Below are 27,095 nucleotides of genomic sequence, written 5' to 3'. Positions count from 1 at the left end.
TCAGAAATACAGTTGATAGAAAAAGACGTAAGTTCTGCTATTATTTCATAATGCAAGAGTCAGAATTCTCTACACTCCCACCTCCAATCAATCTACCTTACACAGGCTCCTTTACAGACTATGAAATTTCGCTATCAATGTATGATCGCGCATGCTCTGTCCACCAGCAGACCAAGCCCGACCACCAAAATCCAGAGCAAAGCTTGTGCCAAGTTTACAGATTTTACCTCAGCACAATATTTGCAAGGACCACTGCGACACAAAAGTGAAAAAAAAACAAATTTGCTACATAAACTTCTTTGCTTAAACAGTCAAATATAGCTGAAATAAGTAGGCTATCTAAAATTATATGTAAGCTATATAAGCAATTATGTGAAAGCAGGATGCATGGGAATGAAGGAAGTCTGACAAAACACGAGTATTAGGCCAATACCTACTATTACTTATTAAGTAGGTAATAGTAGGTATTGATTAGGCCCACTAATAGACCAATAATCTGATTGAAACAGGATTATAAGAGAATCTATAGAATATTTATTTATTTACCTATTTATTATTTTACAAAGGCGACTTTCTAGAAGTATTTTAAGCCTAGGTGATGATAATGAGATGAATGATAATACAATGAAGGTAGAGTTAGGAATGAATAAAAATGATAGGTTATGCTATCCACTTGAATAGATTCGAGTCCACTTTTCAATCCAGAACTAAACTGGGAATTTCAAATATTAGAAGCTTCACGATGAAATCTTGAAACAGAGTAGAAAGAAAAAATTAATAGGAATTATAGATCAAAATGTTTAGAAATTTAGTGCCCAAGTATAAGAAAACAGGTCATATTCTAAAAGCTCAGTTTGAGAAGAACCATTCTCTATTATCTGACTAAGGGTTTTATTATAATACTTGGGCAAAATGGACTTTAATATAAATCAGAGGCTATTAAGTCCGTGTACGTAGAATGTCAAGAAAAATTATTATTCAATTTTATAAATATAGGTATCAAAGTATTATTTATTCAGATAAATTGGAAAATTGAATTACATTAAACAAAAAACAGAGATTATTACATAATAAGAGAGAGCTATTTCTTGTATTTAGCCTATATGTTTTTAATAGTTTTTATAAATACACTGTAAGAAGGGCAGATCTTACTTTTACTTTTACTTTTACTTTTATTTTTACCACCTATATCATTGAGATCAGGGGCACGTCAGGTAAGGTAGGAGGGCGAGGTTAGGGTATCAGCGGAATCTCCGTTGAGCGCTTAGCTCCATGAATTCTTGTATTGAATACAGAGGGTTCTCAGTCAGATACTTTTTGAGAGCCTTTTTGAATTGGTTTTGACATTCAATTTGTTTGAGGTCATCCGGTAGACAGTTGAAAAATTTACACCCTGAGGAATCTGGCTGTTTTTGTGATTTTTGTAGTCTGTTGTAGGGAATTTCAAGATCATTTTTTCTTCTTGTGTTGTGCTTGTGGATATTTCTTCTGTGTGGCTTGTCTGGTTTGAATTTTTTTATATGTATTATTGCTTCAAGTATGTATAGAGATATTACAGTGAGGATCCTATCCTGTATGAAGTATGGTTTGCAGTGTGTATCGTGTGGTAAACCATTTATTATTCTTATTATTTTCTTTTGGAGAGACCAGATCTAATATTAAGTAAATTATTGACTACAAAATATATGAGTAAACTACTGTTAGAGATTATGTATTTAAATTTTAAAGTAGTTCCTGGTTATTATTAATTATTTGAATAAACTATTAACTATAAAAGTGTTAGGTTAAGTACCGGTATTACAGAATAGAAAACGAAAAACAAGCAGCAGGCCCAATCTTATCACAGAGCAGCAGCACGAACTCAACACAACCACTCGGCACGACGACTCGATAACAACTCCAATTTTCCATTCATGAAGATCTTGAACGATGATGGAGTTGGTAAAGCATCGCAAATGATAATAAATTATTCAGATGTAGGCCTACCGCAAAACAAAGGGTCCCATACTAGGGACTGCCTAAAACCTTGACCAGCATAAAAAGTGATTGACCGAGTATTTCTAATTGTCCGATTCGTTTCAAATTTGGCATACAGAATGATATACACATGTCAAACACAATGTTGAAGTTTCATCAAAATATAATGATGTTTAGTGGTGGTTAGGGGTAAAAAACCCTATTGACCAGCATAAAAAGTGATTGACCGGGTATTTCTAATTGTCCGATTCGTTTCAAATTTGACATACAGGATGATATACACATATTAAACATACTGTAAAAAGTTTCATCAAAATATAATGATGTTTAGGGGTGGTTAGGGGTAAAAAACCCTATTGACCAGCATAAAAAGTGATTGACCGGGTATTTCTAATTGTCCAATTCGTTTCAAATTTGGCATACAGGATGATATACACATGTCAAACATACTGTTGAAGTTTCATCAAAATATAATGATGTTTATGGGTGGTTAGGGGTAAAAAACCCTATTGACCAGCATAAAAAGTGATTGACCGGGTATTTCGAATTGTCCGATTCGTTTCAAATTTGGCATACAGGATGATATAATAGTATATTTCGCACCTAGGGCCGAAAATGAGATATTTCCGGCTCGAAATCGGTTTTTAAGTCCGAGGCCGTAGGCCGAGGACTAGAAAAGATTGAGAGCCGGAAATACATTTTTGCCCATGGTGCGAACGCTATTTTTCGCCACACCAAAAAAAAACTTCCCAATATATAAGAAATTAAAAAATAAATAAAATTCAAACAGCCTATTTTGATAGTTTGAATCTTGGTTATGACAACTTTCACTGTCAATTAATTTCAATATTACTAATTAATAATTTACAATAGTGACAATATTTTTATACTATTAATATTTCGAATAATTGTTTGAATTTTTATAGCTCGTGCTTTGCGCCTGGTGCAATATCTCATGGATAGATGGATGAATAGAATTTTCATTACTATTTTGAAATAATGTGATTAAAAAATTAATATAATTGCATATTTCACAGTTTTGTCTCAAAATATATCTAAAAAATTGATTGAAATTTAAATTACGGTAACTAATATAAAAAATAGCTAATAAAAGTCGAAATTCATCAACAAAAAAAAATGTCACTGACCGAGGTTCGAACCTAGATCATGTTTGTAATTCACTGAGCTTTGAGCTTTTGAGTACACGCCTTTACACTCTCAGCTATTGCATCTTTTGATCGAATTGGCCTGTAAGTCAGGTAACGTATGTAGGCTACTATAATATAGTGTAGCCTATAGCGGCAAACTTGAAGACGGTTTGTCGGCATTTTCACAACAAAATATTGCTCTGAAAATAGTTAAATCATAGAGAAAACATTCGAAGATTCAATCTTGAGTGGGCCTAATGTTTTCTCTATATGGTTTGATATTGAAGAAAAATTATCTAAAAGTTTTAATAATGAATTACGGAAAAATTACTAGGAATTTTTTAGTCAAGGCTGAGTTTCACCAGTAGGCTTACCTTAAACTTTAGATCTCTGCTGTATTTTCCTATTATTATTCTTGATTGTATTGCATTAAGAAGTGGAATTCGATAATAAAAAAGAAACAATTATTACTCTACCTCACTTTTAAATATTGATACAATTATTGTACTTTGATTTCAAATTCGATTCTTCACTTTTAAAGACTTGCGATACGTACCTTTCTGACAATGGACAATGTGGCCAACATTATATTGTTGAGGCTATGGAGATATATCATCGTATTCTATTGTTTGATATCAAAAACACAATAATAAATATTAAATTATGAAACAGTAATTTATAAAATATATTATTATAGACATAATACCGCGATTCACAATACATAATTATATAGATTATTACAGTCATTATGAGATTATCTCTCTATGATTTTTGTGAGATCGGACACGATCAGCTGTTATTCAAGGTCATTTTACAGCCCTAGGGCTGTAAAGTTTTACCGGCCTGGTCGGAAAACAATCACTTTCGGCCTCCATATGACGCACGTAAACCAGCTCATTACATCCAAGTGTGGCGAAAACATATTAAACATACTGTTAAAGTTTCATCTGAATATAATGATGTTTAGGGGTGGTTAGGGGTAAAAAACCTTATTGACCATGTAATATTACATTTTTCTTCTCACATTGGAATCGAATCTTCAATTCGAGATCTATGGAACTTTATAGTAAATGTCAGAGTTATCAATAGACGGACAAATTTTTTGACGGAGAATTTATTATCGTGAATGTTTGTTGCATTGTTCCATGGTGTCACCAAGGCAGGGTTAACATATTACTGGATAAATGGTTTATTTAAATCGAGATATATATAAAAATTTAAAATAACATTTTCAAAATAAAGTTTTATTGAGAACAGATGTAGAATGTGAATTCTAAACTTATAAGTTATAATATTTTGGTGACGTGTCTATAATGTTGGAGGCGTTGTCTTCGTGACTTGCAACTTATGTCTTTTTCCTGTTCCTCCTTCTTCTGAAAAATGGCTGGCTACAAATGTTGTCGTGGAGTTTTGCTCTAAATCATTTTCGTTTATTAATGTTTTAAATTGAGTTTTATATAAATTTTTGTGCTGTTTTGTTCAGATTTAGCTGTTTGTATAGTCAAGCCAATAGCCACTGTGTTTCAACTGTAAACTAGATAAGTATTTTAGTTCGTAGTTACTTGAAATAATTAGGCTTAAGATATATTCTCCTTGTGTATTTGTGTATTTTCATCTGAAGATTATAAGTTAATTTGCTCTGAAAACTGGATTTCTCATTCATAGGCAATAGATCCGTTCACAGTTTATCAAGAATCTATCTTATTGGAGCCGACAACTATCCCTAGGTTGATAGGTGTTAAATGCTATTCCAACCGTTTAAGGAAAAATTGGTAGCACGGCAAATGTTACCCCTGTGGTGGGACCGAATTACAAAATAAATATGTCCCAAATGGTACACTATGCACTATGAAATCCCTGGTTATAAAAATTATTAGTAGGATAGATATCTTGATAGGTTATGAATGGTTTGTTGCTGAGTGGGAAATCGGTTCAAGAGAGATCAAGTCCTAATGAATATATTATCTGTGCAGACTAGCAAAATGGCATACAATATGAAAAATATTAAAAAAGATGATGACTTAATAGCTGCCTTAACACAACTGTTTGATAAGCAAGAGGCTAAGTTAAATGCTAGGTTTGATGAGATGAAGCAAGAATTTGCTAGCATTAGACTAGAGCAGGCTAGTATAAACCTTCTATTGAAAAATGCACATGAAACATTGAAAGATAAAGATGAAGATGAAAACAAATTGAAGCAGGATGATAGTAGTGTTAAGTTACAAGATCAACTCATTCAAGTTTCTGAAAATGTAGGCCTAGTTACTGTTGTTGAAAAAGTCAACCCTAGTGAGATAGTAGAATTGAATAAAGAAGTAGGTAGGGAGTTGTCTTCACTGAAAGTCAACTATCATGAAAGTAATATTGCTACATTGAAGGTTAGGAAAACTATAAGTAAAGTGAATGTTTACATGAGACAGGTTTCTGTGGAGGTTAGGAATAATGTGAACAAAATGAATGTTGTTTTGAGTCAAGTTGATGAGTTCAACTTTCAACTGAGAATTGAAAAGGTGTATGCTATGCATTCTCAAGTGAACATGACTAACTTTTGCAAGCGAAATGGCTTTGTTGAAACAAATGAACCCATGAATAAAATCATGCTATTGAAGAAAACAAAACGCAAAGTTTCCATTGATGTATTAGTATTCAAAGGTTGTTTCAAGTTGCTTATTTACAAGATGATGACAGTGAGTCACATGATGGAAGGGTATTCCCCAACACACAATGATTAGGAATCCTGTGTTATGCCGGGATTCAGAATAGCATAATCGCTACACAGTGTATGGTAAGAGTCCATAATTGTGTCTTTTTTCTTTCCTGTAGCCTATTTTCTTGGCCCTTAATCTTTTCAAATTTCGATTCTTTCCTGTCTTTGTGTAATGTTCAGTAAATTTCTTCTATGAAGCATATCTTAACCAATCTTGTCCATAGTCATTTAAATTTGTATTTTTTCTGAAATAATATTAGAAGTTGAAATAGTAGCTTATTTTCCTAATCTTTAATTTGTTGATAAAACTTAACTTTTCTAAAATCTATCCATTGTTGTGTAAATAATTGTTTGCTTGCGGTATATTTTTTCATCATGTATTACATATTTTAATCATGTCTATTTTTTTTCAGGTATTATATTAGGTAATTAGGTTTTTCAGAGCAAATTTTGTCCCATGTTCTCATCTTTCATTGCATATCGTGCCATAAGCCATATGTAATTAGGTTATAGTTTTCTTCTGGGCTTTTAACCCATTTTGCATTTTATTTTTTCTTTGCTGTCCAATACTTTGGATTTTTGGTAGACAAGTAGGTGTGATTCTTTTAGAGGTATGGGCGTGAACCACATACGGCTGGACTCGATTATCTGACCTACTTGTTTGCGATATAAAAACCTTATGACTGCAACAACAAATGTTTGTAAAACCTTTTGCATACTTTTGTTTTTGTGGTCCGATACTAGAGTCTGCTATCACATTGCCTTACAGACATCTAGGAACTTTCCACCCAGTCACAATAGTCAACACATTTTTTCCTTCACCAGTTGTTTTTGTGGGAGTGATAGCTCACAATTATAACAAATTAGAGTCATACTTGGAATTTACAAAATTCCATAGTAGTATATTTTATTAAATATACTTCCTCATGAAAGTTCAGTACTGACATGTAGGATAGGCTCTAATTAATCTTTCTCTTCTTTGTATTGTTTTAGGGAATTTATTTACCCAGTTTTCTATTTCTCTTTTTTGTATTTTTTAGGGAATTTATTTACCCATATTTCATCTTGATCGTCTTTGTATTATAATCTTGAAATGTTTATACTTATTATACAGTCTTTAAATTTTAAATTATTTTAAAAAATAAATGGTTCAATTTAAAACGTTTTGTTATATTATTAATTGAAATAAGTTTTTGTGATTGATTTTTTTTTTTTTTTAAATTTTTAAAACTGTTTGTTCTATAAATTTTGATATGATTGATTATCGTTTGAAATGGATGCTGGAGTGTATGTAGAATTTTTAGTGGGGTTTGTTGATTAGAATTTTGCTGGTATGTGATTGTTTTTTGAGATGGAAACCCATTATTGCCTAAAGAAGGAATAACAGAGGTTATGACTTAGAGAGGCAGTAATGAGATAATATTTTTGTGTTGATTACTTATGTTGATTGCCATAGATGCAAAATAATGATTAATAATGTTGATTGCCATAGATGCAGATTACTTATGAATATTGTTTGCCTTTGAAGCAAAATATTATTGATGTTTTGAATGGTTTCTTGTTTAATGATTGATAGTAAAGTTTTGTCATGAAATGTAGTTTGTGTTTAGAACATTGAAGAGTCGAAATAAACTATAGTATCCAACAAACGATGATTAACAATATTAAATAATTTGCTTTTTATACAATTTTTGAACAAAATTAAAACTAAATAATTTTGAAACCCTGAATGATAAATCATAAATGTGAAATGAACATGCTATAAATGAAATGTTATATTAAATGATAATGAAATGCAGATATATTATGAAATGATTGTGAATAGAAGACCAATTGTCTGAAATTATTGAAATATGTATTGAAATTAAATTTTGTTGTGATGATGTTTGTTTTTTACAATTTTGATAATGATACAGGGTGTTATGAAATTATATTTCTATTTTGAAGAATGGATTAAAAATTTGATATTTGAACAGTGAATAGATGAAAATGAATGATTTTTTTTAAAATTTATCATTGATATGTCCATATTTCACAATTTATGTATTGCTGACTGTATAATAAGATGTTAACAAATTTCAATTTTATAAATACTTAAAAATAATTTTTATGTGTATTAGATTGTATTGATAGCCTAATCAAATTTTTCCTTTTAGTTTATAAGCATTTAAAGATAACAGGTACAGCACAGACATTAACATTGAAATAGTTATCATGTGAATCTCGAAATCAGTAACAAGTGAACGCCATGAAGAGTGTTAAGAACATTTGGGTGATTTTCAAACTAGTGTGACATAACTACGCCAATATCTACGCCTAAATCTACGCTGCGGCCTACACCAATAACTATGCCAATGTCAACACCAATATCAACACCAATAACTACGCCAAAATCTACGCCGATGCCTGTGCTGATGTCAACGCCAATATCTACGCCAATGCCTGCGCCGAAGCCAATATCTGCACCAATGCTGATGCCAAAATCTGCGCCAATGCTGATGCCAACAACAAAAATCAAAGCCAATATCTGCGCCAATGCTGATGCCAAAATCTGTGCCAATGCTGATGCCTACACTAATACCTACAACAATATCAACACTAATAACTATGCCAAAATGCCAAAATCTGCGCCAATGCTGCACCAATGCCAATAGCTACGCCAATGCCTGCGCCTGTGCTGATGCCAACTCCAATATCTACGCCGATGCCTGCGCCGAAGCCAATATCTGCGTCAATGCTGATGCCAAAATCTGTGCCAATGCTGATGCCAACACCAAAATCAACGCCGATGCCTGTGCTGATGTCAATAGCTACGCCAATGCCAATAGCTACGCCAATGCCAAAATCTGTGCCAATGCCAATGCCTGCACCAATGCCAATATCAACGCCGATGCCAAAGCAGACACCAAAGCATACGCCAATAGCAATGCCAATGCTTATTGCTGACTCTGTATCTCAAACTTCAACACTACTGCATTACCTGGAGGTAATTGCCATCCATGTTCACATTCACAACTTTGAATTCAGAAGAACAGTCACAGTATCATGAAAGAATTGATTCAAAAAATCCTCTCCTAAATTATTCCTGTATGCAGAACTCTAAACCTTGAAAGCTGAAAATATCAAAAAACCAAACCTTACCTAAATTAATCCTCACCTAAATTAATCCTGTATGCAGCGTCTATCTCTTTTCCAAAAAACGAATTACATTGTCATTTCAAGCCTGAAATGTACATTGTATAATTACAAATATGATACAAAATTTATGTGACTCTGTATTGAATTTGGAATGCAGCTGTCTACTACAAACATGAAGCAATGCTAACTGAGATGTCACCTGTATCGAGTTTGGAATGCAGCTGTCTACTACAAACATGAAGCAATGCTAACTGAGATGTCACCTGTATCGAGTTTGGAATGCAGCCGTCTACTACAAACATGAAACAATGCTAACTGAGATGTCACCTGTATCGAGTTTGATATGCATCAGTCGACTACAAGTATCAGCCCAACACTACGTGCATCCAGATCAGCCCAACACTTAACGTCATCACATTGGAGTCACACTTAACTGAAAATCATACTGAGTGCCTTAACGGACTGTTTTCCAAAATGTGCATCAATAAAATCAACCGCGTCAATAGTGAAAGAAATGAACATTTTTTGATTTATTGAAATTTTATGTGAAAATTAAATGTAACAATTCATCAATTCATTTAAAAAATAAATAATAATAATAAATTTTTCATTCAACATACTAAATTTTTTTTTATGCAATAAAAATTAAATTTTCTATCTATTAAATTTATGTGCAATTTCAAAAAACTATTCTTTACATATTAAACTTCTGTTGAGATATTTTTCTTTAAATTATAAAGCTAAAAAAAATGTAATATTGATATTCTATATTTTGAGATATTGTTTGGAAACATATAACAAATGCTATTGATGAATTTTTATAATAATTTTCAATTATAGGGTGACATGTAATGTTTTTCTAGAAAAAATTGTTACTGTTCTCGAATTTAAATTTCAACAATTTTCATTAGGGTCAATGTAAATTTTTTCTTTAAATTTTCAAACAGTAAAATTTTTTATGTCAAGAGGGGGGTATTTGTAATATTACATTTTTCTTCTCACATTGGAATCGAATCTTCAATTCGAGATCTATGGAACTTTATAGTAAATGTCAGAGTTATCAATAGACGGACAAATTTTTTGACGGAGAATTTATTATCGTGAATGTTTGTTGCATTGTTCCATGGTGTCACCGAGGCAGGGTTAACATATTACTGGATAAATGGTTTATTTAAATCGAGATATATATAAAAATTTAAAATAACATTTTCAAAATAAAGTTTTATTGAGAACAGATGTAGAATGTGAATTCTAAACTTATAAGTTATAATATTTTGGTGACGTGTCTATAATGTTGGAGGCGTTGTCTTCGTGACTTGCAACTTATGTCTTTTTCCTGTTCCTCCTTCTTCTGAAAAATGGCTGGCTACAAATGTTGTCGTGGAGTTTTGCTCTAAATCATTTTCGTTTATTAATGTTTTAAATTGAGTTTTATATAAATTTTTGTGCTGTTTTGTTCAGATTTAGCTGTTTGTATAGTCAAGCCAATAGCCACTGTGTTTCAACTGTAAACTAGATAAGTATTTTAGTTCGTAGTTACTTGAAATAATTAGGCTTAAGATATATTCTCCTTGTGTATTTGTGTATTTTCATCTGAAGATTATAAGTTAATTTGCTCTGAAAACTGGATTTCTCATTCATAGGCAATAGATCCGTTCACAGTTTATCAAGAATCTATCTTATTGGAGCTGACAACTATCCCTAGGTTGATAGGTGTTAAATGCTATTCCAACCGTTTAAGGAAAAATTGGTAGCACGGCAACCAGCATAAAAAGTGATTGACCGGGTATTTCTAATTGTCCGATTCGTTTCAAATTTGGCATACAGGATGATATACACATATTCAACATACTGTTGAAGTTTCATCTGAATATAATGATGTTTAGAGGTGGTTAGGGGTAAAAAACCCTATTGACCAGCATAAAAACTAATTGACCGGGTATTTCTAATTGTCCGATTTGTTTCAAATTAGGCATACAGGATGATATACACATGTCAAACATACTGTTGAAGTTTCATCAAAATATAATGATGTTTAGGGGTGGTTAGGGGTGAAAAACCATATTGACCAGCATAAAAAGTGATTGACCGGGTATTTCTAATTGTCTGATTCGTTTCAAATTTGACATACAGGATGATATACACATGTCAAACATACTGTTGAAGTTTCATCAAAATATAATGATGTTTAGGGGTGGTTAGGGGTGAAAAACCCTATTGACCAGCATGAAAAGTGATTGACCGGGTATTTATAATTGTCCGATTCGTTTCAAATTTGGCATACAGGATGATATACACATATTGAACATACTGTTGAAGTTTCATCAGAATATAATGATGTTTTGGGGTGGAAGGGGTAAAAAACCCTATTGACCAGAATATAAAGTGATTGACCAGCATAAAAAGTGATTGACCGGGTATTTCTAATTGTCCAATTTGTTTCAAATTTGGCATACACGATGATATACACATGTCAAACATACTGTTGGAGTTTCATCAAAATATAATGATGTTTAGGGGTGGTTAGGGGTAAAAAACCCTATTGACCAGCATAAAAAGTGATTGACCGCGTATTTCAATTTGTCCAATTCGTTTCAAATTTGGCATACAGGATGATATACACATATTCAACATACTGTTGAAGGTTCATCAAGATATAATGATGTTTAGAGGTGGTTAGGGGTAAAAAACCCTATTGACCAGCATAAAAACTAATTGACCGGGTATTTCTAATTGTCCGATTTGTTTCAAATTAGGCATACAGGATGATATACACATGTCAAACATACTGTTGAAGTTTCATCAAAATATAATGATGTTTAGGGGTGGTTAGGGGTGAAAAACCATATTGACCAGCATAAAAAGTGATTGACCGGGTATTTCTAATTGTCTGATTCGTTTCAAATTTGACATACAGGATGATATACACATGTCAAACATACTGTTGAAGTTTCATCAAAATATAATGATGTTTAGGGGTGGTTAGGGGTGAAAAACCCTATTGACCAGCATAAAAAGTGATTGACCGCGTATTTCAATTTGTCCAATTCGTTTCAAATTTGGCATACAGGTTGATATACACATGTCAAACATACTGTTGAAGTTTCTTCAAAATATAATGATGTTTAGGGGTGGTTAGGGGTGAAAAACCCTATTGACCAGCATAAAAAGTGATTGACTAGCATAAAAAGTGATTGACCGGGTATTTCTAATTGTCTGATTCGTTTCAAATTCGACATACAGGATGATATACACATATTAAACATACTGTAAAAAGTTTCATCAAAATATAATGATGTTTAGGGGTGGTTAGGGGTAAAAAACCCTATTGACCAGCATGAAAAGTGATTGACCGGGTATTTCTAATTGTCCAATTCGTTTCAAATTTGGCATACAGGATGATATACACATGTCAAACATACTGTTGAAGTTTCATCAAAATATAATGATGTTTATGGGTGGTTAGGGGTAAAAAACTCTATTGACCAGCATAAAAAGTGATTGACTAGCATAAAAAGTGATTGACCGGGTATTTCTAATTGTCTGATTCGTTTCAAATTCGACATACAGGATGATATACACATGTCAAACATACTGTTGAAGTTTCTTCAAAATATAATGATGTTTAGGGGTGGTTAGGGGTGAAAAACCCTATTGACCAGCATGAAAAGTGATTGACCGGGTATTTATAATTGTCCGATTCGTTTCAAATTTGGCATACAGGATGATATACACATGTCAAACATACTGTTGAAGTTTCATCAAAATATAATGATTTTTAGGGGTGGTTAGGGGTAAAAAACCCTATTGACCAGCATAAAAAGTGATTGACCGGGTATTTCTAATTGTCCGATTCGTTTCAAATTTGGCATACAGGATGATATACACATATTAAACATACTGTTAAAGTTTCTTCAAAATATAATGATGTTTGGGGGTGGTTAGGGGTAAAAAACCCTATTGACCAGCATAAAAAGTGATTGACCGAGTATTTCTAGTTGTCCGATTCGTTTCAAATTTGGCATACAGGATGATATACTTATATTTAACATACTGTTGAAGTTTTATCAAAATATAATGATGTTTAGGTGTGGTAGGGGTAAAAAGCCCCATTGACCAGCATAAAAAGTGATCGACCAGGTATTTCCAATTGTCCGATTCATTTCAAATTTGGCATACAGGATGATATAGACATATTAAACATACTGTCGAAGTTTCATCAAATATAATGATGTTGGGGGTGGTTAGGGGTAAAAAACCCTATTGACCAGCATAAAAAGTGATTGACCGAGTATTTCTAGTTGTCCGATTCGTTTCAAATTTGGCATACAGGATGATATACTTATATTTAACATACTGTTGAAGTTTTATCAAAATATAATGATGTTTAGGTGTGGTAGGGGTAAAAAGCCCCATTGACCAGCATAAAAAGTGATCGACCAGGTATTTCCAATTGTCCGATTCATTTCAAATTTGGCATACAGGATGATATAGACATATTAAACATACTGTCGAAGTTTCATCAAATATAATGATGTTTGGGGGTGGTTAGGGGTAAAAAACCCTATTGACCAGCATAAAAAGTGATTGACCGGGTATATCTAATTGTCCGATTCGTTTCAAATTTGGCATACAGGATGATATACACATATTAAACATATTGTTAGAGTTTTATCAAAATATAATGATGTTTAGGGGTGGTTAGGGATGAAAAACCCTATTGACCAGCATTAAAAGTGATTGACCGGGTATTTCTCATTGTCCGATTCGTTTTAAATTTGGCATACAGGATGATATACACATGTCAAACATACTGTTGAAGTTTCATCAAAATATATTGATGTTTAGGGGTGGTTGGGGGTAAAAAACCCTTTTTTCCAGCATAAAAAGTGATTGACCGGGTATTCCACTATCACATCCTCTCTCACACACACATTCACTTTCTCTCTTACTAGCCACCCTTAGTACAAAGTGGCAACAGTGTTGGTAGAGACGGGTGGTGGTGCGAAGAGCAAGCTTTGACCTTGAGGGACTCATTTTCATTTTGCCAACTGTACTAGGAATGTATAATAGGAATGTCAGGATGACACTTGTCTCCTAATGCGATACAAATCAGAGAGACGTGAATTCCCAGAGAAAAGATAAGGTATGTGTAAAATATGATAACCATAAATAAAACACAACCACTTACTTTAAATAACTCACTTTATTATTTCTACGATTCATCATGCCAACATAACCTTTATCACCACACAGAGCGCGCGAAAACAACCACGTCTGCCAACCTCATAGCTACATACATTACAATTCCTCCCTTCAACTTTACAAAATATTTCAACAATAAGAGAACTATTACCAGTGACACTCAAAAATCGAAATCATAAACAATGCAAACACAAGTCAAATTACAATAACAAAATAGTTAGTTTTTATGAAAAAAATAATTACTAATTAATTTTCAATTATCTCTTACAAACTGAATCTTAAATTTAAATCTAACAATGAAAATACTATTACAAATTCAATCTTTCCACTGGCTTTCTCAACCTCACTGGATATCTACTCATTTCTGATTCTGAGGAGTTATCATTAGACACTTCACCCGACAGCTGAGGCTGTGACTTTCTGTTTTGTGGAATCCTGGAAGGTAATTCCCTGCCAGGGGATTGAATGGGGATTGGGATGTGATCAGTTGGCGATGCCTTATCCAGATTAATTATATCTCTCTGAACTCCCACTTCTAAGCTCACTTTCGGTGGTGTCAACAATAAATCACGTGTGAATGTCGTTTCTTTAGCTGAGTAATGCGCACTAACAGTTTGATCCACATGCCGTTTCCAAATTACATCATTATTTAGTTTCACCAAATATGTTACTGGACCTAATTTGTCAACAATGTTTGCCTCAATCCATTTCCTTTGTCCCCTGTAGTCTCTAACAATCACAGGTTGCCCTACAATAAAATCCCTAGTCTTACCTCCCCGATAATTTTCCACTTGTTTGTCTTGTTTATCATAAACAACCCTTTGCAAATTTGGTTTAATTAAATCCAACCGTGACCTCAATGGTCTATTGAACATTAACATAGCAGGACTCTTATTTGTAGTAGCATGAATCGCATTTCGATATGCTAATAAAAATCTACACAAAGCCAATTCCACATTTTCATTTTCTAGAAGAGCACATTTTATTCGTTTTTTTGTTACTTTTACACTATTTTCGGCCTGTCCATTAGTCGCCGGTCTAAAAGGAGGTGAAAAGGTATGTCTAATACCATTAGCCTTGAGAAAATCATTAAATTCATTGGATGTAAAAGGTGGGCCATTATCTGAAATAAGGTACTGAGGGAGACCAAAACGAGCAAAAATAGGTCTCAATTTAGAAATGGTTTCTTTAGCAGCTGTAGAATTCACTTTCTCTACTTCTAACCACTTAGAATGTGCATCAATGATTATAAGATAAATTTGTGAATTGATTGGACCCAAGAAATCAAGATGAATTCTTTCCCACGGTTTCTTGGGAAATTCCCACACATGTAAAACACTCTTAGAAGGGAGTTGCCTTTGTTCTAAGCAAGCTCCACAACTATTAGCCAAACATTCTATATCAGCATCTATACCTGGCCACCAAAAATACGACCTTGCCATTGCTTTCATTTTTATGATGCCTAAATGTCCACAATGCAATTCTGACAGCAAAGCTTTGCGTAAACAGGAAGGAATAATAACCCTATGTCCCCACATCAGAATACCCTGCTCTATAACTAATTCATGTTGTTTTTGGAAAAATGGTCTCATATCTTCCATGTTGAATTAAGCTTACCCTCTGGCCAACCATACATAACATAACTGTAAACTTTTTTAATAGTGTATCTTTACTTGTTTCTAATTTCACACAGTTAAAATCAATAGGAATGTCATTTTCTGTGATAAACTGTAAATATGTACCCACATAGTCCACATTATCATTTTCAAAAACAAAATCTTTTACATTCAATGGAAGTCTTGATAAGCAATCTGCATTGGCATTGGCTCTAGATGTAATATACTTGATATTGAAATCATAATTAGTCAAAAACAAGGCATATCTTTGCAGCCTACTAGCTGCATATACTGGCAATCCTTTCTTTGACCCAAATATAGATAATAACGGTTTATGGTCTGTTAGTAATGTAAACTTATTACCATACAAATACTGATTAAACCTTTTTATACCATAAACAATAGCCAATGCTTCTCTATCAATCACAGAATATCCTTTCTCAGCTTTTGACAAAGTTCTAGAAGCATAACAAATTGGTTTTTTCTGATCCATCTTTTTGAATCTGACTCAGTACGCAACCTAAGCCATAAGCTGATGAGTCGGTAGCTAATTGAAGTGGCAACTTAGCATCATAATGTGCTAGTATAGGCGCTGCAATTAATTTACTTTTAATCAATTCAAAGGCTTGTTGACATGACACTGACCAGTTGAAAACACTATCTTTACGTAACAGTTGATGCAGAGGGGCTGCAATTGTTGCTAATTTAGGCACATATTTACAATAATAGTTTACTAATCCCAGAAATGCTTGGAGTTGACTCACATTAGTTGGAGTAGGGGCATTTGTTATAGCCGCAATCTTACTTGGTGCTGTTCTCAATCCCTCCTTACTAATAATAATCCCAAATACTCCACCGTTTTTTTGAAAAACTCACACTTATTCTCACTTACTGCTAAACCATTAGCATCCAATCTCTTACATACTTCTGTTAACCTATCATAATGCTCTGTCAAGTTTTTACCACTAACTAAGATGTCATCAAGAAAACAAACTACTCCCGGAATTCCAGCCAGAATTTTTTCCATAATTTGTTGAAAAATACCAGGTGCTGAGGCAATACCAAATGGCAGTCTATTATATCTGAAAAGGCCCCAAGGAGTGCTTATAGTACAAATATGTTTGGATCCTTCATCAAGTCTTACTTGCTGATATGCTTGGGACAAATCTATTTTTGAATATTTTTCACCTTTTTGTAATCTATTAAACAAGTCCTCAATTTTAGGAATTGGATGATGATTCACAACTAAGCATTTATTAACAGTAGAACTAAGAAAATCGGCACATATTCTCAATTCACCATTTCTTTTTATTACAGGTACAATAGGAGTACCCCATTCACTGTTGCTTACTGCTTCCAAAATGCCTTCCTGCTCTAGCCTCTCTATTTCTGCTTTTACTTTGTCTTGCAATGCATAAGGGATGGTCCTAGGTTTCAAAAACTTAGGATAAACATTATCCCTTAACTCTAAACGTGCTGACTCACCCTTATAGCAACCTAACTTGTCTGTGAAAACACCTGGATATTTATTATACAACTCGTTTATCAACTCTGTCTCATGAACTAAACCTACTTCCGAGTTATTAATGGGTTGTTTACTAATTACGGAATGCAAATTTTTAGCTTCTGGGATTTGAACTACCAATTTGAGGTCTCTCATCCAGTCTCTACCAATCAATGGATTTGCACCATTGTTAATTACATACAATGTCAATTGGTGTTCCCTGTTCTTATGTTTGACTGTAACCGCCACTTTGCCCTTAGGTATGATTGGATTATTAGTATATGAACTTAAAACTAAATTTGTTGGCTGCAATTCCAGATGAGAAAAGGTTTCCTCATAACATCTTACATTAATTACTGATACACAAGCCCCACTGTCAACCTCAAATAAGAGAGGTTTGTTGTCAACTATTAATTCTAGTGTGATTGGCTTGATTCTTGTTACACTATTAATTTTGTCACGCTCATACTCTGACTTCAATGTATATAGATTGGTTAAATAATGATTTTCATTACAATTTTCATCATCATCTCGATATTTAAAACCATCATTACCTCCAACATCTGCACAATCCACATAGTTTTGTGCTTTATTATTAAATGAATAAGAAGACTTACCCTTTGCTTTACAGACTTTAACTAAATGTCCACTTTTCCCACAATTGTTACATTTGTACGATTTGAATCTGCAATTTCCAGCGTGGTGGCCGTACTTGCCGCAACAGAAACAGGCACCATGCTGTCCATGAACTGTTGATTGGCCACGCCCTTGACTCTCCACCGGCCTGTTACCTCCTCCACCATGACGCTGAAGCTGCGCGATCTTTTCCTCCCTTTGGAGGCCTACTGGAACTGATGATAATGAAGCCGCCTCCTTGTCTGTTAACTCCATACTCAAGGCAATTTTTACCGCTGCATCATACGTTAACTCATGTTCGCCTAACAGCCTCTTTTTGATTGCATCACTCCGCAGACCACTCACCAAACGATCCCGCAAATAATCTGGCCAATTTGCTTGAAATTCACAATTGATTGAAAGTTCTTTTAGTTTGACAATATAATCAGCAATTGATTCGTGTTCTTGCTGATTTCGCAAACTGAACTTGTACCTTTCAGCAATAAAGGAAGGCTTTGGATTTAAATGAGTTCCAACTAAGCTAACAAGTTCTTCGAATTTCTTTGTAGTAGGCTTATCCGGAGCACACAAATGTTTCAGTAGATTATATGTTTTGAGTCCCATTATAGACAATAACGTTGAAACCTTTTTATCTTTTTTGATGTCGTTTGCATCCATAAAAATCTCAAGTCTCTCGATGTACGACTCCCATGTTTCCTCACTGGCATCAAACGCTCCAATATGTCCTATAAACGCCGCCATAACACGCCTAATGAAACTTCCAATTTCTCGTCGCCAATGTAAAATATGATAACCATGAATAAAACACAACCACTTACTTTAAATAACTCACTTTATTGTTTCTACGATTCATCATGCCAACATAACCTTTATCACCACACAGAGCGCGCGAAAACAACCACGTCTGCCAACCTCATAGCTACATACATTACAGTATGCATATTGTTCCAAAAAACATGTTTTGAAAACGACCCTTTTCAAAGAAGGAATCAGAAAATAGAAGTGAATTAAATAATAGATTTCTGTGAACCTGCCTTTCACAAACGAGCCTAGAATTTTAAAGGAGTAGTCCTTTCTCCCTAGACAATCATACACTTTCATGTTTGTTTCTGTGAGTGTGAGAAGTGAAAACGATTACCAATACAAAACCATCAAACATTCTGGAGGTTGTAGTTTCCAAAACATAATCAGCTTCAACAGAATGTATTTTGAATAATATGAATAGCTATTGGTATAGAAAAGGCTATTGTTATTGTAGTAACATACTGGCTCCTCTATTCAAAAAATTCCAGATACTTGCATGCTTTGAAAAGCCTGTTGACTTACAAAACAAAGAGGCCTAGAGTAGAAGGGTGAAAGTGTGTGAGTGAGAGGGAGTATTGAGAAATGAGTATTGTGTTGAATTTGTATTGACTAGGTTATCCTGGAACGTGCGACCTTATTGAACTATTTTTTCTTTTTTTCCTCTTCTTTTTCTTCTTTTCCATCTCCCCCTTTTTCTTCTTTTCTCTTTCTTTCCTCTCTCTCTCTCTTCCTCTTTATCCTATCCTCCCAAATCTCTCTCTCAATTGACAATGAAAAATATAATATTTGTTTCAAAACAGCTGATCATCATATCATAAGTTGAAATGAGAAAATTTCCAGCTCACCGATCACTATGGCTAAAATTGAAAAGTAATCCATCAGCTATGGGCATGTGGGTAGACGGGTTTTCAATAAACGTTCAAAGCTCTGGATATATATAATTATTTATGTTGGTGAGGCATAGAAAAAAGCTTCTAATACATTTTGTGTGGGGAGCAAATTAAACTGAGTGTTGGATATCCAGTCATGATTAATTTGACAATAGAAAAATATGAAAAAATTATGTGCTTTTGGAAAAAAAAATTGAAATACACTTCTTATAGTTGTAAGTTATTTCTGTTTAAATTGATCACTTGCTAATGATAGTATACAATTTATTGAATTAATTTCTTGATATATACAAGTATGGAGTACAAACTAAATCTTCTTACATTGATAATCAGCGTTTTGCTCCTCTATGTATCTACATAAGGCTAGTTTCACACTCTTTCGGTTCGTTTCGTTTTCGATTCATTTTCGGCAAATTCCGATAAGTGTGAAACGGTAATTCGGTTTGAATTCGGTACCAAATAGAAACCGCATAGAACCAAACGCCCACTTGACTCTAATAAATTCCATCAGGTTTCAATTCATTGCTAGCGAGAGGCTACTTTCACACATTTTCACCCGGTCAATCACTTTTTATGGTGATCAATAGGGTTTTTTACCCCTAACCGCCCCTAAACATCATTATATTTTGATGGAACTCCAACAGTATGTTAAATATGTGTATATCATCCTGTATGCCAAATTTGAAACGAATCGGACAATTAGAAATACCCGGTCAATCAATTTTTATGCTGGAAAAAAGGTTTTTTTACCCCTAACCACCCCTAAACATCAATATATTTAGATGAAACTTCAACAGTATGTTTGACATGTGTATATCATCCTGTATGCCAAATTTAAAACGAATCGGACAATGAGAAATACCCGGTCAATCACTTTTTATGCTGGTCAATAGGGTTTTTTACCCCTAACCACCCCTGAACATCATTATATTTTGATAAAACTCTAACAATATGTTTAATATGTGTATATCATCCTGTATGCCAAATTTGAAACGAATCGGACAATTAGAAATACCCGGTCAATCACTTTTTATGCTGGTCAATAGGGTTTTTTACCCCTAACCACCCCCAAACATCATTATATTCGATGAAACTTCAACAGTATGTTTAATATGTGTATATCATCCTGTATGCCAAATTTGAAACGAATCGGACGATTAGAAATACCTGGTCAATCACTTTTTATGCTGGTCAATAGCGTTTTTACCCCTAACCACCCCTAAAAATCATTATATTTCGATGAAACTTCAACAGTATGTTTGACATGTGTATATCATCCTGTATGCCAAATTTGAAACGAATCGGAGAATGAGAAATACCCGGTCAATCACTTTTTATGCTGGTCAATGGGGTTTTTTACCCCTAACCACCCTTAAACATCATTATATTTTGATGAAACTCTAACAATATGTTTAATATGTGTATATCATCATGTATGCCAAATTTGAAAAAAATTGTACAATTAGAAATACCCGGTCAATCACTTTTTATGCTGGTCAATAGGGTTTTTTACCCCTAACCACCCCTAAAAATCATTATATTTCGATGAAACTTCAACAGTATGTTTGACATGTGTATAATTATCATCCTGTATGCCAAATTTGAAACGAATCGGACAATGAGAAATACCCGGTCAATCACTTTTTATGCTGGTCAATGGGGCTTTTTACCCCTAACCACCCCTAAACATCATTATATTTCGATGAAACTTCAACAGTATGTTTGACATGTGTATATCATCGTGTATGCCAAATTTGAAACGAATCGGACGATTAGAAATACCTGGTCAATCACTTTTTATGCTTGTCAATAGGGTTTTTTACCCCTAACCACCCCTAAACATCATTATATTTTGATGAAACTTCAACAGTATGTTAAATATGTGTATATCATCCTGTACGCCAAATTTGAAACAAATCGGACAATTAGAAATACTCGGTCAATCACTTTTTATGCTGGTCAATAGGGTTTTTTACCCCTAACCACCCCTAAACATCATTTTATTTTGATGAAACTTCAACAGTATGTTTGACATGTGTATATAATCCTGTATGCCAAATTTGAAACGAATCGGACAATGAGAAATACCCGGTCAATCACTTTTTATGCTGCTCAATAGGGTTTTTTACCCCTACCACCCCTGAACATCATTATATTTTGATGAAACTTGAACAGTAAATTTAATATGTGTATATCATCCTGTATGCCAAATTTGAAACGAATAGGACAATTAGAAATACCCGGTCAATCACTTTTTATGCTGGTCAATAGGGTTTTTTACCCCTAACCACCCCTAAACATCATTATATTTTGATGAAACTCTAACAATATGTTTAATATGTGTATATCATCCTGTATGCCAAATTTGATACAAATTGTACCGTACAATTAAAAATACCCGGTCAATCACTTTTTATGCTGGTCAATAGGGTTTTTTACCCCTACCACCCCTAAAAATCATTATATTTCGATGAAACTTCAACAGTATGTTTGACATGTGTATATCATCCTGTATGCCAAATTTGAAACTAATCGGACAATTAGAAATACCCGATCAATCACTTTTTATGCTGGTCAAGGTTTTAGACTTACCCCCCATACTACCATGGTGCTCTACAAATCTGATCTAACATATAATGTCATTCAACCCTCTTTCTAGATAAATTTGTGCAAATCCTCCTTTTGCAGGAACAACAATAAAATTAAAATAAATAAATATGTAATATCTTATAAATATATTGTTTAGTTATACATTTTTCAATAATTATAAAAAATGTTTCATCAATATAAAAAATTATGAAATTATTGATTTTAATAATTTCAGATCTTATAAATATATTGTTTAGTTATACATTTTTCAATAATTATAAAAAATGTTTCATCAATATAAAAAATTATGAAATTATTGATTTTAATAATTTCAGATGGATATAGAGATGAAAAATAAATTGTTGGAAATAATTAGGAGTAACAAAGAGAATCTTTCTAATGAAGAGGTAATTATCCTTCCATCCCTTTTAAGAAAAACTTCCTACACGAAAAACCACATTTCATTTCTGACATTTAGTTTATGTAAATAATACAACAATTTGCAAATTATATTGTAATTATATCTTACAAATTCGAGTTAGAACAGATAAAGCCCAAAAACGAATTTTGTAGTATTTAACATGAAATAGTTATTTGTATATCTAGAGTGAAAAGTACAGTTTTTTCTCCCTGAGGGAAAAGTTTGAAGCCCGAGGCGAAACCGAGGGCAACAATTTTCCTGAGGGAGAAAAAACATTTTTCAATCATGATATACACAACATTTTTCCTCCACCTACATTTTGATAAAAACTGCAAATAAAATATTTTTTAAATATTTTTTGACCAAACAATGTGTTAGGTACAACATAATCTAAATAGTAAACAGAAACAGCTGGCTTATAATCACATTTCTCTGCCGACAACGCTATGCGCTATTGTCGGCAAAAGTTGTAACAACAATGGCCGCCACAACTACAGCAATGTTGAAGTTCCCGTTTCAAATTTGATTAGTTAATGAGGAATATTCGTTGGGTGGTATTTTGAATAACATGGAATAAAAAATATGTTATACATTTTTTTTAGTATAGTGATATAAAGTTTGTAATATTTTTAGCATACAAACATAAATTTCATATATTGATCAAATGTCTGGTTGAGGTATTGAATTCAGTTGGTTTAATGACTACTCTATATGCTTCCTCATCTGAGGTTAGACCTTCTAACCTATTTCAAATGTACGTTTTTAAAATAGAAATGCTTCCCATGTTATTCAAATGAAGTTACTTTTCCTCCCTAGGGAGTTTTTCTGTTTTTTAGTACCGAGAGCGAAAACGTGACACTTTAGTATTATGTTCCAGGGAGTAAAGTAAGTACTTTAGACAGTAGGTGGAGGAAAAGAACTATTTATGATACCCATCCAATTATTTACTTATCATGAAGTGAATTAATTGTGAAAGACTAGAAGCAAATAATAATTGTTTGCGTTGATTGTTCTAAAATCAAACTAATGTAAAGCATGGGATTTGGATATGTGGAAAATCCACTTGGAACAATCAAGAACTCGAATGCTGTGTAATGTAAGAACAATTTAAAGAATACTCAACAATAAGTTTTATATGGTTATTTCATTTTGATAAGTAATGTTTTTTGTTGGAAATAAAATGTATTATTTTTATTTTGCAGGAAAATATATTTTTGAAGATTGTTTCAAGGACAAAAACAGAAATGAAGTTGGGTGGCTATGGCAGAATTGATAGGAACTTTCTTTATAAGGTGAAAGAGAAGATTTATGTCTCAATAAAATAGAGAATAGCCTATTATGCTCTCTTACAGAGTTGAAACTGCTCACCTTTTTGTGGAACTTGTTTCACTCTTCTTGTTTGAGTGTTTCATTTTCTAACGCGATCACAGCCAATTACTTTAAGTCCACAATCACTATAAGGAGCCATTTTTTGTTAGCATAATTGAGAATAGAATGAATCTCAATTGAATTGAATTTATTGCCAAAAACCACAAATACATAATTATTTGTACGATATAATAACCAGAGTATACAAACAAATAGACATTGATTGTAACTTGAGTATAACAATATTATCAATGTTATATTTGGCACTGGCAACAAAAGATTTCTTGTGTGTTGGCAGTGAGTTGCAGTTCACTTAAACCCAATTACTTATGTTCCTGAATTCTGTTCATGTCGAATTGAACAAACTATCCTTCAGCAATATACTTTTCTCAATTTTCAACAATTACTAAAAATTGGGTAATAAATAGATTAGCCCTTCAGATGCCAAACTATTTCAATAGAAACACAATATTTTTATACTCTTCAATGTTTGATTCCATTACGAACTGCTTGTTAAATAATCACTTTTGAACAACTAATTACGACATAGCAGTCAGGTATTTATAAATGAAAGCTATTAGCTTCTACTCACATTAGTGGAGCGCTTTCGGACACTAGGCCGTTCATCAACACAACACTCTGTGTTGTAATGTGAGTAGAAGCTAATAACTTTTATTTATAAATAACTGACTGATATGTCGTAATTAGTTGTTCAAAAGTGATTTTTATACTCTTTTTGATTTACAAGGGTCATTTTTTAGGGGGGGGGGGCGACTTTCACAGAGCTAAACAGTTTATCATCTACACCAAACGCCCTGTGATCGGTGCGATCAGATCGTTAATCGTTATCGAGTACATATTGTAAATATTGTTATCTATTGTAGACCTTTGTTTCTAAGACGTGATGAGACTTCTGTACTTTGGTTTATTGTGTACGTTGGGTATCAAGTTATCTCAACAAGTAGAATACATAAAAATATATGCGGCATAGGCCTTCAGTAAATTAAATGTCAAGTAGATATCAATCGTACGATAATTAGGCGTCAGTGGCCTTAGAAAATCACTTGTAAAGCCAAGGTAGCTGTCAAATCCAATGAATAGTTGCTACTATTGAATACAATATATAGGCGTCAGTGGCCTCAGAAAATCACTTGTAAAGCCAAGGGTAGCTGTTAAATACAATGAATAATAGGCGTCGGTGGCCTTAGTGAATCACTTGTAAAGCCAAGGGTAGCTGTCAAATCCAATGAATTAATAGGCGTCGGTGGCCTCAGTGAATTGAATGTCAAGATAGACATTAATAAAACAAATTAATAGGCGTCACTGGCCTTAAAATATCACTTAAGAGCTAAGGGTAGCTAATAAATACAATGTGAAGATTGTCCAGGTTGAATATAGGCGACATGGGCCTTCAATGAATTGAGTGTCAAGATAGACATCAATTAGAACGATTAATAGGCGACAGTGGCCTCAGAAAATCACTTGTAAAGCCAAGGGTAGCTGTCAAATCCAATGAATTAATAGGCGTCGGTGGCCTTAGTGAATTGAATGTCAAGATAGACATTAATAGATCAATTATGATACATACGTAAATGAAAATTGAATAGAACGATTTACGTAACCTGAATAAAATTTTGAAGAGGAGATGCAGCCAGGCAGACAGGCAATGACTCCGCAATACCCACAGGAACAGGACATCAGCAAGCGATGATGTGATCTGGCCATGCGATGACATGTATGGAAGCGTCCATCACAGCAGGCAAATCCCCCAGTGGAAATGAGAACAGGAGCAAGTAGAATTCCAAACGAATAATCCGACCTTCAAGTTGTGGAATTTTTAGATTGATTTCCAAACGGTAGAGATGATGAACATGAAAGTTTAAGTTTCACGAGGTGAAGCCAATTGTAGAAGAATGGCGACTGAAGCCCACACGAGGTTGTAATTTTTGACAAAGTTTATCAGAGTAATATGCGAAGCAATTGATGAATAATTGAATCACAATGGAAGAATAGAACAAACGAATTAATTTGAAGAATAACTCACTTTTAAAAATGTTTCGTAGGTCCGATGAAAATGGATAAAAGGTTTAGACCAAAGGCGAAAATGCACCATCGACTAAGAACCATTGCAAAAGACAAAAAGACGCTACAATGCTCGATGAAAGAAGGAAGGTGCCGGATGTGTTTGAAACATAGGTAAAGCGTTTGCAAACACATGGTGAAAAAGTAACAAATATCTAGAAAGTAAGATGCCTAAAGACAAGATTAAATTCCAAAAAATCGAATAGTATAAATATTAAAATTGCAACGGCAACTAATCCGACGAAAAAGTATGAATAAAAGTATAGAAAACCAACTTGACTAGAGCAGTGGCAAAGAACCGCGACTGTGACGTCACTGGTCAGCGCGGACAGACAAAATGATGACATGATGTCTACGTAGTAGCGGAACGAGTGGAACCGTTCCAATAAATGCTTTGTCAGATTTTACATGAACTGGGCCCCTTGTGTCATACGGGGGTATGGCACAATAAGAAAGAGTAAGAAATATGTAAAATCTGGCAAGGCAATTGGAAGTTGAAAACTGGGCCCCATGTGAGAACCAGGGGAAAAAACAATGAAACCTAAAAATACAACATGAACCATAAGAGCAAGGGGATTAACTAGAATCCTCATCAATGGGAAGAGGTGCTAAATTCGAAATAGCTCTCTTAAAAGTGCCAGAGGGAGTGAGAACAGTGACAACTCGAACCTTGTCATCCTTACCGGGATGAACTTCAGTAATGCGCGCCAGCTTATAAGTGGACTGCGCGGAACCAGGATCCTTCAAGATGACAACCGTACCGACCTTCAAATTTTCATAATTGTTTAGCCATTTGCCTTTTTTCTGAAGAGTGGTTAAATATTCACGAGACCACCTATCCCAAAGCTCCTGGATAGAAACAGCAAGTTGATACCAACGTGAACGATGATCAATGTGTTTGGTGTTAGGCGGCAAGAAGGGTAATGACGTAAGTGGACGTCCAATCAAAAAATGACCTGGAGATAAGTAAGCAAGATCATGTGGATCTTCCGACAAGGGAACAAGAGGGC

General features: G+C 33.8%; 2 protein-coding genes across 8 annotated transcripts in view; both read left to right on the top strand.

Annotated features, from left to right (window-relative positions):
- The window catches only part of LOC111054514, a 50,620-nt gene that overhangs the window by 7,263 nt on the left and 16,262 nt on the right, over window positions 1–27,095 (top strand). Inside the window, exons 2-3 of the mRNA XM_039431371.1 lie at window positions 22,550–22,621; window positions 23,838–23,927. Coding sequence (XP_039287305.1) covers window positions 22,550–22,621; window positions 23,838–23,927 — 162 coding nt within the window. The remainder of the gene's footprint in view (window positions 1–22,549; window positions 22,622–23,837; window positions 23,928–27,095) is intronic.
- The window catches only part of LOC111054506 (mucin-5AC-like), a 65,756-nt gene that overhangs the window by 24,075 nt on the left and 14,586 nt on the right, over window positions 1–27,095 (top strand). The gene's annotated exons all lie outside the window — the stretch shown is intronic.

The sequence above is a fragment of the Nilaparvata lugens genome, chromosome 6 (assembly GCF_014356525.2).
Source record: "Nilaparvata lugens isolate BPH chromosome 6, ASM1435652v1, whole genome shotgun sequence".
Taxonomy (NCBI): domain Eukaryota; kingdom Metazoa; phylum Arthropoda; class Insecta; order Hemiptera; family Delphacidae; genus Nilaparvata; species Nilaparvata lugens.
This window is presented reverse-complemented; position numbering and strand designations above follow the sequence as displayed.